The sequence below is a fragment of the Nyctibius grandis genome, chromosome 13 (genome assembly GCF_013368605.1).
Source record: "Nyctibius grandis isolate bNycGra1 chromosome 13, bNycGra1.pri, whole genome shotgun sequence".
Taxonomy (NCBI): domain Eukaryota; kingdom Metazoa; phylum Chordata; class Aves; order Nyctibiiformes; family Nyctibiidae; genus Nyctibius; species Nyctibius grandis.
Window position 1 is genome coordinate 3284495 of NC_090670.1, and position 13910 is coordinate 3298404.

The following is a 13910-nucleotide window of genomic DNA, read 5'->3' on the forward strand; positions in this document are numbered from 1 at the left end:
ACTGGTACTGTGCATTTGTGGTAGGGATGGTTGAGTATTATTTTAGTCGATTTCTGGAAACATCAAGGATAAGTTGCAATGTAATACATACTTAAATAGAGTACTTAAAGGGGATATAATGAATCTGAAAAAAATATTTTTGAAAAAATAGATTTCTGAGAAGTGTTAAAGAAAGCCTAAGAGGTAAATAGCAAAACATGAATGTTACGGAGTATGAATTTGGCATCAAGTCACTGATGCAAAACTAATGAGCATATAATCCAGTTTTTCAGCTTCTTCATTTTCAGTGAAGCATTGAAGGAAAACAAATAAAAAGTATAGTCATTAAACTCACTGAAACAAATTAATTTTTGTAAGCTGTAAACTACAAAGAATACACATTATAGGTGAACTTGATTTGCCCCTTTTTCTTTTAAAAAAGAGAAAAGAAAATGCATTTGAAATTGTAATAAAGGGCTTCAAAAGAAAGCTAGAGAGTTTATTGCACTGATTTGGTACATCTTAATGTGTTTGCAATTAGTAGTATAATCTGAGATTGCCCAGACAGAAACACGTGCACATACTGTGCACATGCGCGGTGCATCTGAGGATTTCAGGTGCATCAGGTCTGCTGTTTCTCAGGTGACGTATACATACGCCACAGGGCTGACATACCTCAGTTATACCAGAAATAACATGTCCCTGCAGACTGTAAACGATCTTACATATCCAGCGAGCCTGGCAGGGCCAGGCCTGAATGAATATATTGAACTCGGGTGCATCTGAAAAGCATCAAATGCACTGGGGATCTGAAGGTTTTTGACGTATCAGTGCCCCAAAGATGCCATGTTCCAAACGGGCTGCAGGATGTCTATAAATGCAATACAGAAATCCAAAAAACTTCATATTGATAGATTTCCAGATGGAAAAGAAGAGATATGTCTGGAAAACCCCAGACAGACAACAGCCATTCCAACTGTGATTTTATTCTGTACCATTCTGAAAAGTACTGACACACAGTAACTATCCTGCATTGCAAAGGGGATGGAAAACTCTATTGTGCCTCAATTCAATATTACATTATAATTTGATTTCTAATTATTCCCCTTGAATTCTGATTAGCTATTTAATGAGGTATGACCTTTGAAAATGTATGAAAATTTCATACCCCCAGATATTTTAGCTATTTGTATCACAGGGAAATAGGTTCGTTTTTTGTGTATCCTGTTTATGAATGATCAGGAGGCTGCATTTATCACACGTCAATGCTGTGCAAACAGTGCATCATTGACACAAAACTGATGGGAAGCAGAAAACTCAGTAGCACGACCTAGTACAGTTAACTGCAGTAAACGACAGTTTACGTGCAGCCTTATAAATGCAAACTTGCAGATACCAAACAGAAAAAAAGTGGAAGAAGGCATAGTAAGACCAGGATCATAAGAGCTTTATAATTTTAAACATTTCTGTAATGCTATTTGAACAAAAACTCATCACACCGCCTCCTTCCCTTGCAGGCTATCAACGACCAGCAGCTCACTGCCTGGAATGACCACCAATGGCTCAGATGAGTATTTCCAGTCTACAAACCATGCCGAGCAAACTTTCCGCAAAATGGAAAATTATCTGCAGCAGAAGCAGCTGTGTGATGTTCTTCTCATAGTTGGTGACCAAAAGATTCCAGCTCACAGGTACATTTCCCAGTATTGTTTACATGGCTTCAAAGCCTGAAATTTCCAAATGCTGGGTCAATTTGTGCCTACCTTGTTTAGTTATGAATGAACGGTTACTATAATTAGGACATCAACTAACAATGGCATAAAATGATGTGTTCAACGTTTCATATTCATTATTTCAAATAGAACAAAATTCAGATATGAACTGTTGATATCGTCCATCCTCCCTTCTTGCTGCTGTCAAACTATGGTGAGATCAGTGAAGAAAATCTGCCCAAATAAGCACTATGGGAGAAAATTACATTACTAATTACCTTTTTAACTATTGCTCATTGCTGTAAGACTTGAATCCTATGCTAAAGATAAGGTTTCTTTTACAAACACAATTTATTATATAATAATACTGAATGTCATGCTTGCTATTGAGATTATGAAGTAATTTGCAGTCCTCCTAAAATGCTTTTATTTGAAGGTTGGTTCTCAGTGCAGCGTCTGATTATTTTGCTGCAATGTTTACTAATGACGTGCGTGAAGCAAAACAAGAGGAGATCAAGATGGAGGGAGTAGACCCTGATGCACTGAAAGCCTTGGTGCACTACGCCTACACAGGTAATCCTTCCTCCATTACCCACATCGTTGCTGCAAAGGAAGATAAAATCTATTCAACGCATACATAATTATCACTTCTTCCATTTCGTATTAGTCCACAAATACATGCATAAATCATGCATACGTGATGTAAACCTTTCTCTGGAGAGGATGAATAAATATTACTGTTTTATATAATAACTTATTCTAGAAGATATGCAGAAAAATTAACATATAAATTCATATTGGACATCAGTCTCTAACTAGATACAAAAATATTTTAGGAATTTTAATGGGAGAACAACATATTTTACCTGTTGCCCACTTCATGCAATGACACAGAAGAGTGTACTATGAACCTTCCTCTCATCGGTAGCTATGGAAATAGTCTGCAGGGGTGGCAGTTATTTGGCTCACTCGAGGCTCTTGTGTAGGAATAATCAAAGGAAAAAAGGACTATGATCATATACATGAGTAGAGCAACTCTTAACACAAGAAAGTGCCACCACATTCTGAAAAAGGTTTACTTCTGTTTAAAAATTACAGAGATTTTATCTTAATGAAATTAAACATTTTATTTTAATATCAGAATGCTGTATATATATTTTTTCCCTAATTTATTTTCTCTCATTTTGACCATTTACCCGTGTATTGCTGAATCTGAAACGGTTGAACCAAATAGCCAAATAGACCAAGTCAGAGAACGGTGAAATCCCTTTATCTGCTCTATAATGCACAGGGAAAAATGCTGTAAAACATGACCACAATTTTAGGAGAAAATGACTCCCCCAGGAAGTAACAACACTTATCTGACCAGAATAACAACTTTCTGAATTTATGAACATTTTCTTGTGAACTGATCCATTCCCTCAGCTAACAGCTATTATCAATAATGTTCACTAGATTCTTGTCATCTGATGTCCCACCCAGGACATTACTTCTTTGTTTTTGAGTGAAATAACACAATTTCAATACTGAGACAGGAAAGTTGGAAGTTGTATCACAGGTATCTATCGATATTTTTATAGTACTTTAGAAGGGCTTAAAATAATTTTTTTTTTTAAAAAATCAAAGTAAAACAAAGACCTCATCGTATTCACCTTATTTGTATTAGCAAGAATGTTAAAAATAGGAGACTTCTCTTGCTAGGTCAAGCACTTCATAAACCTGGACTGTTGCACAGAGACAGAAGTCTTGAGAAGGTTAAGCAATCTGAAAGCCAGATCAGAAACATTAGTTTCTATATACAAAATAGACCCTGTTTGTGGGTACAAACAAGGGGATAAATACAGAGGGCCAGAGGGAATGCTGCATAACATGTATAATTCAGTGACATTGTGGCACTGAATTAGCATACATTACCCAAGGAAATAGCTTAGTACAAGCACAAAGAAACTGGGTGGGGGGCTGCTTATTCACATGTATCTCAAAATCATCCCACTTGATTAAACTTCATCTCTTTCAGTTTACTTAATGCAAAACCATATGAAAGAACATATATAAGACTACAGAAGCAACTGCCAGACTATGAAATAGTGTAAGATAGCTTGTGAAATCAGGATGCCCTCTTTGCTTTGAGGCATCTATTGCAATCTTTATTTACAAGAATACGTACCAGTTTTGCTATATACTCTCACTCAGTAACTATCCTCAGTTGTATAGTAAAAGCCAAACCCAGACATTGCCCTGTTCTGCACCCTGCCAGCCCTTCCTCCTCTCTTGCAGAAGTTGGAAGGTATTATTTAGGTTACAAAGCAAGGGATGTCAGGAGGAGATGGGATTGTGCTGAGGTAAGGCTGCTGAAGACTGCTATGGAAAACTGAATTTTCCTACTGCCTCTGTCATAGGTTTTTGTGTGATAATGACCAAGCCTCTAAGCTGAGTGCTACTTTTTTCCTAGGTAATGAAATATAATTGTGACTTTCGGAGATGAGAGCTATAACTTTCAGAATGGTTTACATATTCTACTGAAATAAAACAGAAGTGAACTTTGGACGAGAAACCTCTTACAGTTCTACTCTGTGGATAATTTTGACAGTAATCTCTCAATACCACCCTCCTCCACGTGTTAAATGGAGATGGTGTGTATCACTCCTTCACAGAAGCAGCTGGAAAATAAATGAATGTTTCTGAGGCAACTGGATGTTGTAATGATAAATGGAAAATGCAGTCACAAAAAACCTCCACAGTTCTTTTTTTCAGAATAGGATTTTAGTGCTGTGTATCAACTAGGGAAATGAGCCATTCACTGAGCAACAAGAATAGAAGATCTTATTAACACCTTACAGCCTATTTATGAACACAACAAAATTCTCACATCATGTAATAATTTCATTAAGAATTTAAATGCATAAGATGACGGAAGAAATCAGGTTTCCTGCACACACTGCTGGCATTTCCTAGCTTTAGATACTGAAGTTCTTGTGTGTAGTATAAACTTATGATATATATTTTTATGAATTAATACATGAATTTTAGGAGAGGTTTTTCTCTAATTACACCTTTCTTTGTATTTCACTTTTTTTCAGGCCAAATCAGGTCTAATACTGTTAAAGTTCCAAGAAAAATGTTCCAATCATTGTATTCAAAGTCCACCAAATCCTTTAAGTCTGTTAAAACATATGTTTAAAGAATCCTTCAGCAAGAAAGGAAAATGAATTTGTGAATCACAGGACACTTTCCAAAATTTTTCAGAGGAGGAGAAAAATTGGGGAGTGGGAAGATTTCAAGTAAATAAAAGTACAAAGAAAATGACTGAAAACTTTTTTTTCCCCCATATGCAAACTGCACAGGTATTCTAGAGTTAAAGGAAGACACTATAGAAAGTTTGCTAGCTGCAGCTTGTCTTCTCCAGCTATCCCAGGTTATTGAGGTGTGCTGCAACTTCCTCATGAAGCAGCTCCATCCTTCCAACTGCCTGGGGATTCGCTCTTTCGGAGATGCTCAGGGCTGCACAGAGCTCCTGAAGGTGGCACACACCTACACCATGGTAAGGGGAACAATCTAAATGCTTTGCAATCAGAATGTTAACAGCAAGTGTGAATATTCTGCTGGAAAACCTACGGGCTTTGGCGGAGCAGAGCCAGCTGAGCAGGGCTCAGGGCTGCTGCTCTCTCCAAGACTGATGCAGTGGCTCGGCTCTTCCTATGCTGGCAGGATCAGTTCTGTAAAGTCCCTGATGCAGGGACATCTCTGCCCAGCTCAGTCTCCAAAGGGAAATTTAAGAACTGTGACTGTTACAGAAGTATTGGAAGGAGAGAAATGTATGCTTAGAAAACCAAGTATTCGGTTCTGTTGTTTGCCATGTTAGAGTTTTGCCTTGTAGGAGGGCATACTTATTAAAATTAAATTTGCAGTATGATTTGTACGCATTTATTCTGAAAATATAATAGAGCCTTAACATGGTTAATGTCAAGAGGCAAACAGCAATAGCCCATTCTTATGCTTTTGATTCAACACAAAGAATATTCTAGAGTTGATTTTAAGGTGAAGAGACAAAGACATAAGAAGAGACAAAATAAAGAATGTACGGGAAAGATCTGGAATGCTAAAAAGCAGCACATCCCTGACTGGAGCATAATCCTCTGGCTCAAAGCAAGAAATGAATATTCAGAGTGTAGGAAACAGAGAAGCAAGATAGCTTGCTGTGAAACCAAAGCAAGGGATAAATATTCAGGGCAACAAGATGTGCTATAGCAACTTTAAACACAAAAAGAATAGCAACTGCTACAGCTCAATAGATATAAAAAGAATTACTTGTTAGGAGACACATGGCAGCTTTATGCTTGAAATATTAGCGTAATATGTCAAAACCTGTTTAGAGGCTTCATAATGCTGAGAGCATTCCAGCAAGAGATTGTGTACCTCCACATGCTGAAATAAATGAGTGTGGCATGTGCAGATTGAGGGCACTGGTTGTGCTCCTTCCTGTCATACTAATGAATGGTTTGTTTAGCAGCAGTCTAGATTCCTTTCATATTTTAAAGTTATAAAAGGGCATTTAAGATAGATTCACTCAGCCTCTATATAATAATGTTGTCCTTGCTACTCCACACCATTTTATACTCAGCCAAAATCAGGAACTTCCCCCCTCCGCTGTTGCTGCTTTTCTCCCACAGCCCTAGGACATGGGCATCAACTTTAAGCATTTAAAATTCATGGTCCAGATTCCTGCAAAATTGAAATAAAATCATATGGTTAGACATCTGATTTTATGATGTCAGACAATAAGAGAGCCTTTTTTGGTCAGATTTTTTTAACCATTTGAATCCTCCCATCTTCCCTAGGACTTTTACTATTTCTCAAAACTGTGTGTCACAGAAATGACAGTTGGGTCTTTAAGAACACCATCTAATGTGAAGGATCATAATGAATCTTTCAGATTCAGCAGTACTGTGCATATATAGGCTTTACATTATGTCTTCCTGAAAACAACCGGGAGCATTTCCACCTCTAGAACCACCTCCTGCATCTTGCGTGCAACACAGATTGAGAATGCTGCCATAAAAGAGGACCTTGCATGTCACAAAACCACCAGCAAATTTGCAGGTACCGACAATTTAGAGACAGAAGAGGAAATTTCCACCTCTTTAAAATAACCTCAAAGAAAATTGTCTTTTAAACCCTGATTTTAAAAAAACTTCAGAAAATAAGAGATCATAACAATGCATACACACACAAGTGTTGTGGAAGAGGATAAATAAAACATCCTGTTTAGTTTCATGCCAACCTCAACCACTTGAAAATGTGTACCTTAGGGGAAAGTCTTTAAAGTCATACTGTAAATATAGAGTCCATTCAAATGAACTAGTAGTATTTAAATATTTTCAGAAGATAATCAGCTATAAACACCACATCCATTCGATAAAAACAGACACAATGGAGACCTTCACCTTCAATTACTTTAGCCATTGATGCAGAATATTAACAGTTTCCTGCCTGGTATCTTTTCGTGCAGATAGAGCTTGTTCTGATAAACATCTTGTGCTATATTTGTAACTAAATGCGGACTGGCCTTCCTGTTCCTATTCTCTGAATGTCACATAGTATTAAAGCAGGATATGCATAACAGAGCAAAGTTAACATCTCCTTTAATCACTGATACTTCTATATTTACATCCTTGGTACTCTTGAAAAGAGTTACAGAAAGCTAAGAAACTACTGAAAACAAATAATACAAATATCAGCTACTAAAATTTCTTCAGCTGCCCTATTTCAGTCTGGTTCCCAAATAAGATATATTACTTCCAGGTACATAAATGGAAATTAACATTTCAAATACAGACATGAATTCCTACATGCATTCCTTTGCAAGTAACATAAAACCCCCATCTGTGTTAACATAATTTCTTTCTTCCTTTGGAATTAGCACAAGCAAGCACACTTAATATATTTTAATATCTATTCTAATATTGTTGTAACTTGACTGTACAATGTATTATTTTTATGAAAAATAATTATTTGAAAGAGTCTAGGGAGTTAATATTCGTGGTCATTTCTGGAGCTCATGAGTTTTATCATAGTAATAGCTTAAACACTGAGACCGCTCTGTTGGGACTTGTCCAATTTTCTATTGCCCAAAAAGTACTGTTAGAAAAGTGAACTTAATTTCCCTTGCTGTATTTTCTGCTACTAAGAGCAGAGACACACAGTCAACACCTGGTACAGCTCGTGCAAAAGGTTTGGAAGCTTTCAATGTAATTTGCTTAAAACTTTTGAATCTGATTGTAACATAAGTTACACAGTTTACTTGAATGCCCACTTGGAATTCTTAAGATATGTATTATATCTTCAAATTGTTTTTCTATTAAGCTGCATTGTTAAGATCACATTGATGGACAAAACTGCCCGGGCAAATCCTTAAGACAGGACATACTGACAAGAAGCCCGACAAACACATCTGTAAGCATGGTAGTGTGAAGATGATCATTATTCTTCAGTCCTGAAAGAGTGAGGCAGCAAAAGATTCAGTGATCTTTAGAATATATATTGCATTTCCATATTCTGTAGAACAGAACAGGAATGAAATATATGCAAAGCCTACATTGCCTAAGAAAATGTTATTTCAAGGCGTGAAAGTCATCAGTGCATTGAAATCTTTTTTCTTTTTAGGAACACTTCACAGAAGTAATAAAAAATCAGGAATTCCTTTTACTCCCTGCTAGTGAAATTGCAAAGCTCTTGTCTAGCGATGACATCAATGTCCCAGATGAAGAAGCCATATTCAAGGCATTAATGATGTGGGTGAGGCATGATTTGCAAAACCGGCAACGAGACCTGGGAATGCTTCTTTCTTATATTAGACTGCCTCTGCTTCCACCCCAGGTATGAAAGTGAGCAGCTAACAGGGAACTTCCAACTGAAACACTTGCCTCAAGTATCATTTAAACAGAGAAATCTGTGGAAAGGTTCTGGTTTTGGCTGGGGTTTTTTGGTGGTGTTTTTTTTTTTTTTTTTTTTAACTGTAGAGTTGGTATGTTTATTATTTGTAAAGGCAGATGAAAAAAAAAAATCCCACAATGCCATTGTAATTACTAGGCTCAGAATTACCTCTATAAAAATGTCAGCCTAACGGTATTACAAAAGTACAGTGTTTCTTTCTTGGGTAGCAATGGTAGTAATTTTCCTCTAATAACATGGCAACTTAGATACCATGCCAAGATATTTACACAGATTTCCCAAACTGCAGGACAGATAAGGCACAATGCTTATTTTGTTATTGACATAAAAAGTAGACAAAACCAAAAGGGTCTAGATTATTGCTGACTATTCTGAGCATTGACATTACTTGTTCTTTAAGACTGCAAGAGACACTTCATTGAACAAGTTCCAGAGATGGACATACTATTTTATAGTAAGCTGACACTGGTATCTGTGTCATAGAAGAATCTATATGTCTCATCAGAAAAGCTTATAGGAATATCAAGACTGTTAGAACACTACAGCTACTTTATGGATCTCCATGAGTGAAGTTGTAAATATTCAAATTTGGATTGATAATCAAAATACTATGTACATTTAATTTTCAATATATGCTTCATTTAATATGTTCTAATATTCACAGGTATGTCCAGAACGATATATTAGATTTGCTTATACTCACATCAAAAGGAGTTTTGCATTCAGAGGGTGCAGTATTACATTTGCAATTTTAACCTTTTCTAAAGGTTAAAAGAAAATTTTGGGGAAAAATAAAGCAAAGACATCATACTTAAAGACTTTCCCCCCTACCTTTATATTGTTTTGCTTGCATTAAAGCAGAGTTTCCAGCAAAGCTCGAGTGAGAGGTGAACTGAAAATGAGTGTTGGTAGCTACAAATACTTTAATTACTGAAGTGTATACAATTTTAATGATTTAGATATACATCAGATCCTCACTTTTCATTTCTTAGTTACTAGCCGATCTAGAAAATAGTCCAATGTTTGCAGACGACCTAGAGTGTCAAAAACTTCTTATGGAGGCTATGAAGTACCATCTTCTGCCAGAAAGACGGTCCATGATGCAGAGTCCTCGAACTAAGCCTAGAAAATCTACAGTGGGTGCACTCTATGCTGTAGGAGGTATGGATGCCACTAAAGGTAAGTTCAGAAATTAATTTAATTGCATTAATTAATTGTATTACAGAAATCCAGAGAATATATGACAACTATTTAAAGATTTCTGTTAGGATAACAGCAATTTAGGGATGAAAAGGAGGGAAAAAACCCCACAGAACACAATCCTATGTGTCAGATGGATTTCTTCTTGCAAGAGTCATATGTTTGTGGATGATACACTTTGAAGTGCAGACTAAAGAAGTATGATATAGATGGTGATTTTAAAATCAAGTTTTGTAAGAATTTGTGTGTATAGTTTGACTTTACAAATCAGAAGAAAAAATATTAAAAATATTTCCAGATTTAACATTGTTTTAGAACCCTGTGCTCCATTTTTCAACAAAAGTTAGAAGGCTGGAAAAATTTTTAAAGAGGAGGAAAATAAAATCAAAAAGCATTACTGAACTATATAGAACTCTTAGCTAGAACTTGTCAATCCTTATAAAATTTCAGATGGAAAGATTTGTACTTTTTCATGAGTGCAACAGCAGGTGCAGCTTTTTTTCAGGACTTCATACACAGGCTTTTTTCAGGTTTGTGGTTGAAAGTTAAACGTTATAAATGTATTCCAGTTTTTCTTATTTGATTTTCACAACTGCAATCAGCTTACAGCTTTACACATTATACTATTCTATTTAGTACGCAGTATATTAAATCATTTTCTGCAAGAACTTTAACTTCAAACCCACAGCTTGGAGCCAAAGAACTATAATTAGTTCAAAGTGTAGCAGCTTGCGGAACAGTATTATTTTTAGCTGTGTGATTCCACTTTTAACAGAATCACAAAGAAGCTAATCCATTTCATGGTTTGCAAAAAGTTGCTGCTGACTGATTTTTCCTATATGAGAGATCTTGCAGTGCTACCTTACTATCTCTGCGCAATCAAATCAAGTGCAAAATACACATTCATCGCCATCACAACATGAAAACACTCATTCCTAGGACAATTTAGCAACATGGAGTTAAACTGTAGCAATTAGTATAGTTTTATTAGCGATACTGATTATTTAAGAATTATATAAAACAACTAAGAAGTCAAGGTAATCTTAAAGCTACCTTCCACCAAAATAAAAATAAAATTTTCTAATAGGTTTTTCTCAGTAAAGGTTATGCAAAGAAAGGGCTATTTCAGTCAACATCTGCCCTTCCTGTTGGTGCCTCTTTTACTTATTACCTTGGAATAAAGTCAATTGTTTGAACTTTTGCCTTTTGATGGTTAAGAAGAACAGCACTTCCTCTCCTCCCTGCTGTCCTCTACAGCTCTGACTCACACGTTGAGCCTGGGCTGGATTGTAAGATAAAGGAAACGGCACCTAAGAGGCTACGATGCACTGGAAGAACAGCTCTGAGAAGGGAGTAACTGCCACCTCTGGCAATAACGTGTTTTCTGTGATAAAGAAAACTCTCAGGGAATGCCAGGTTTGGCTTTGTGCTTATCTCAGGTGCTATATGAAGTCAAATCTCAGCTTCAAATGATCAAAGAGATACTTTTGGGCTGGTATTTTGAAAAACATGAATGCGCCTAAACCACATTAACTTTCAAAACCTACCTTCAAGCCTCTGTAAAAATTACAGCCTACAGGGTATGGATGAACACACTGTACACCTTAATGCACTTCTTCTGTTTTTTCGTTAGTGTGAGAGATACTTATTTTGAAGCTGAGAACTCTGAGGCACTCACATATTAGCATAGAATAAATGAGAAGGAATCAAAGCAAAGCAGAGCAAACAGACTAACAAAATGGAAAGAACAGTCAGAGAAATCCAGTTGCTCAGAATAAAAGACAGGAAGGGAGGAAAAGTAGAATTTCTTTCTTGTATTGCAGACGGATCTGATAGTTTGCTTCCCAGTCTATGCATCTGGAACATCATGTAGTGGAGAGAAAAAATATTGTGAGCTAAGCTCTTATTTCACTAGATTTATCGAGTATAGCAGATGATCTCTAGCAGATTCTACTTGTGAAAACATCTCTAAACCAACTACTACCTTTCTTTTCTGCTTTATTGCATTGTTGTTTTGCTCTTGCAAATCATTCCTTAGCCACTAACAGCCTGTTGTAATTCCCAAAACACCTCTCCTCTAGTCTCAAATCCTAGTCAGGCAAGAGGCAGGGAATCAGCTCTGTTTTGCTCATCTGGCTGCCTTCAGTTGAGCCGAAGCTGAGCTCCAGGGTGCACTGTATGTGCAACTGGCAATTGCCTCTTCTACCTTGGTTTTTACTCAGCCGACTCCCCACTGTGCTACATCAGCTCTCAAAGGAGCAATTACGGCTGCTGAGTGACTGACAGAGGCCAGCGCACGGAACAGTGTCAGTTTTGAATGGCGGAGAGCTAGAGCCTTATGAGTAGTTGCAGTAAAAACATTATGAGAAGTTCAGTGACCTGAAAAAAATTGAAAATACAGCTTATATTTTACAGCAGACAAGCAGTTATTGCCAGGCAGCTGCCAAGGTGAACCTCAGGGAAGCTACCTGTGGGAAGCAAGTGTGTACTCACACACAACTCGGCCTTCTGCCTGTCTCCATCACAAAAAGGAAAATATCTGAACTATTCATGACCTGCCAAGACAAGCAAACACATGGCTACATTTTCAGTTTTTGATATCACTAATGGTTTAAGAAGAAACATCGTTAAAGAGGCACCAGATTCTTAAGGAATTAAAAAAAAAAAACAAGCAAAATCACAAAAAACCTACCCTCATGGTATTTAAATGAGTAACAGATTTAACTTGTCTCCAAAATTTTCAGTATTAAAAAATTTGCTAGCATTTAATTCTGCATCTTCTTGCCCCCAGTTTATTCTCATAAACTTGACAATATACATGCATGCAATTAATGCAACTTTCTCACTAGGTTCACATTTCATAACTGAAGTTCTCAGGGAGCCACAATAAAAGCCCCCACACAGAATTTCAGCGTTTTACAATTTAATGATGTTTTGGGTTGTACCAACTACTGGCTGCTGGGTACTGATCAGTTCATGGCTATCTCATAATACTTACATTTTTAACAGGTACCACGACAATTGAAAAATACGACCTTAGAACTAACAGTTGGATACAAATTTGTACTATGAACGGCAGACGGTTACAATTTGGCGTTGCAGTAATTGACAACAAGCTCTATATTGTGGGAGGAAGAGATGGTCTGAAAACTTCTAACATTGTTGAATGTTTCAACCCTATCACCAAAGTTTGGACTATAATGCCTCCTATGTCAACACACAGACATGGCCTAGGTAAGAGGTGCTTTTTCTTTATAAATACCTTGGATCACGTACAAATGACACAACTTTCTAAAGCATTTAATAAAATACAGCAATACTTGGAGGAGATATTTTTCAAAGACACAGTTGCCTATTGCCATAATTTTATGGCAGTGATATTTCTTAGTATTCACCTAACTTGCACTGGTCTTCCAGAGTTAGTTGTGCTTTTAGAAAATTCCAAAATAGAAGCAACAGTGAAAATAATCAACTTTTCATCCAATTTAGTGGTCAAGAGATATGTTTGCAATACAATAACTCATTTTCAGTTTTTTTTAAATTATGAATTAAGCACATAGGTACCAAACAGCTCTGAAAATCAGATCAGAGAATTACTCACACTGAAGAAAATATTGTGGTAAGGAAATAAGTACAACCTCACTGATTTTTATGTTGTAATTGCAAGTTTTAGAGAGCTCTGCCATGGCTTAGCCTCTATGGGTTTTTACTGCACAATAATCCTTAACATTATTCACACTGAATGAATAATTTGAGTACAAAATCTAGAATTTATTTCTAGAACTATAAAAAATAAGGATAAGTTTACAGTTGAGGAGACTGTAAGGGAAGGATTATGATGATTTCTGAATCATTTATACAGGACAGTTCTTATGAAAAAGCTGGCTTCTCTTAAGTTTACAGAAACATGTGTTGCTCGAAATCATTGGTAAGTTCAAATGACATAGAGTATTTTTATTTTAATGAATAGAAAAAGATTTGATCCAGAATTATTCAGTAAAACTTTGTGGCCTATACCACCTTCTCCACCTCTTGGTGGAGAAAGTACAGTGCAGGGTTCTTACCAGC

At 36.5% G+C, this 13910-nt stretch overlaps 1 protein-coding gene across 1 annotated transcript in view; it reads left to right on the forward strand.

Annotated features, from left to right (window-relative positions):
* The window catches only part of KLHL4 (kelch like family member 4), a 38778-nt gene that overhangs the window by 18522 nt on the left and 6346 nt on the right, over positions 1 to 13910 (forward strand). Inside the window, exons 2-7 of the mRNA XM_068411992.1 lie at positions 1497 to 1670; positions 2128 to 2264; positions 5036 to 5232; positions 8355 to 8567; positions 9635 to 9821; positions 12852 to 13076. Of these exons, the coding sequence (XP_068268093.1) occupies positions 1497 to 1670; positions 2128 to 2264; positions 5036 to 5232; positions 8355 to 8567; positions 9635 to 9821; positions 12852 to 13076 (1133 nt within the window). The remainder of the gene's footprint in view (positions 1 to 1496; positions 1671 to 2127; positions 2265 to 5035; positions 5233 to 8354; positions 8568 to 9634; positions 9822 to 12851; positions 13077 to 13910) is intronic.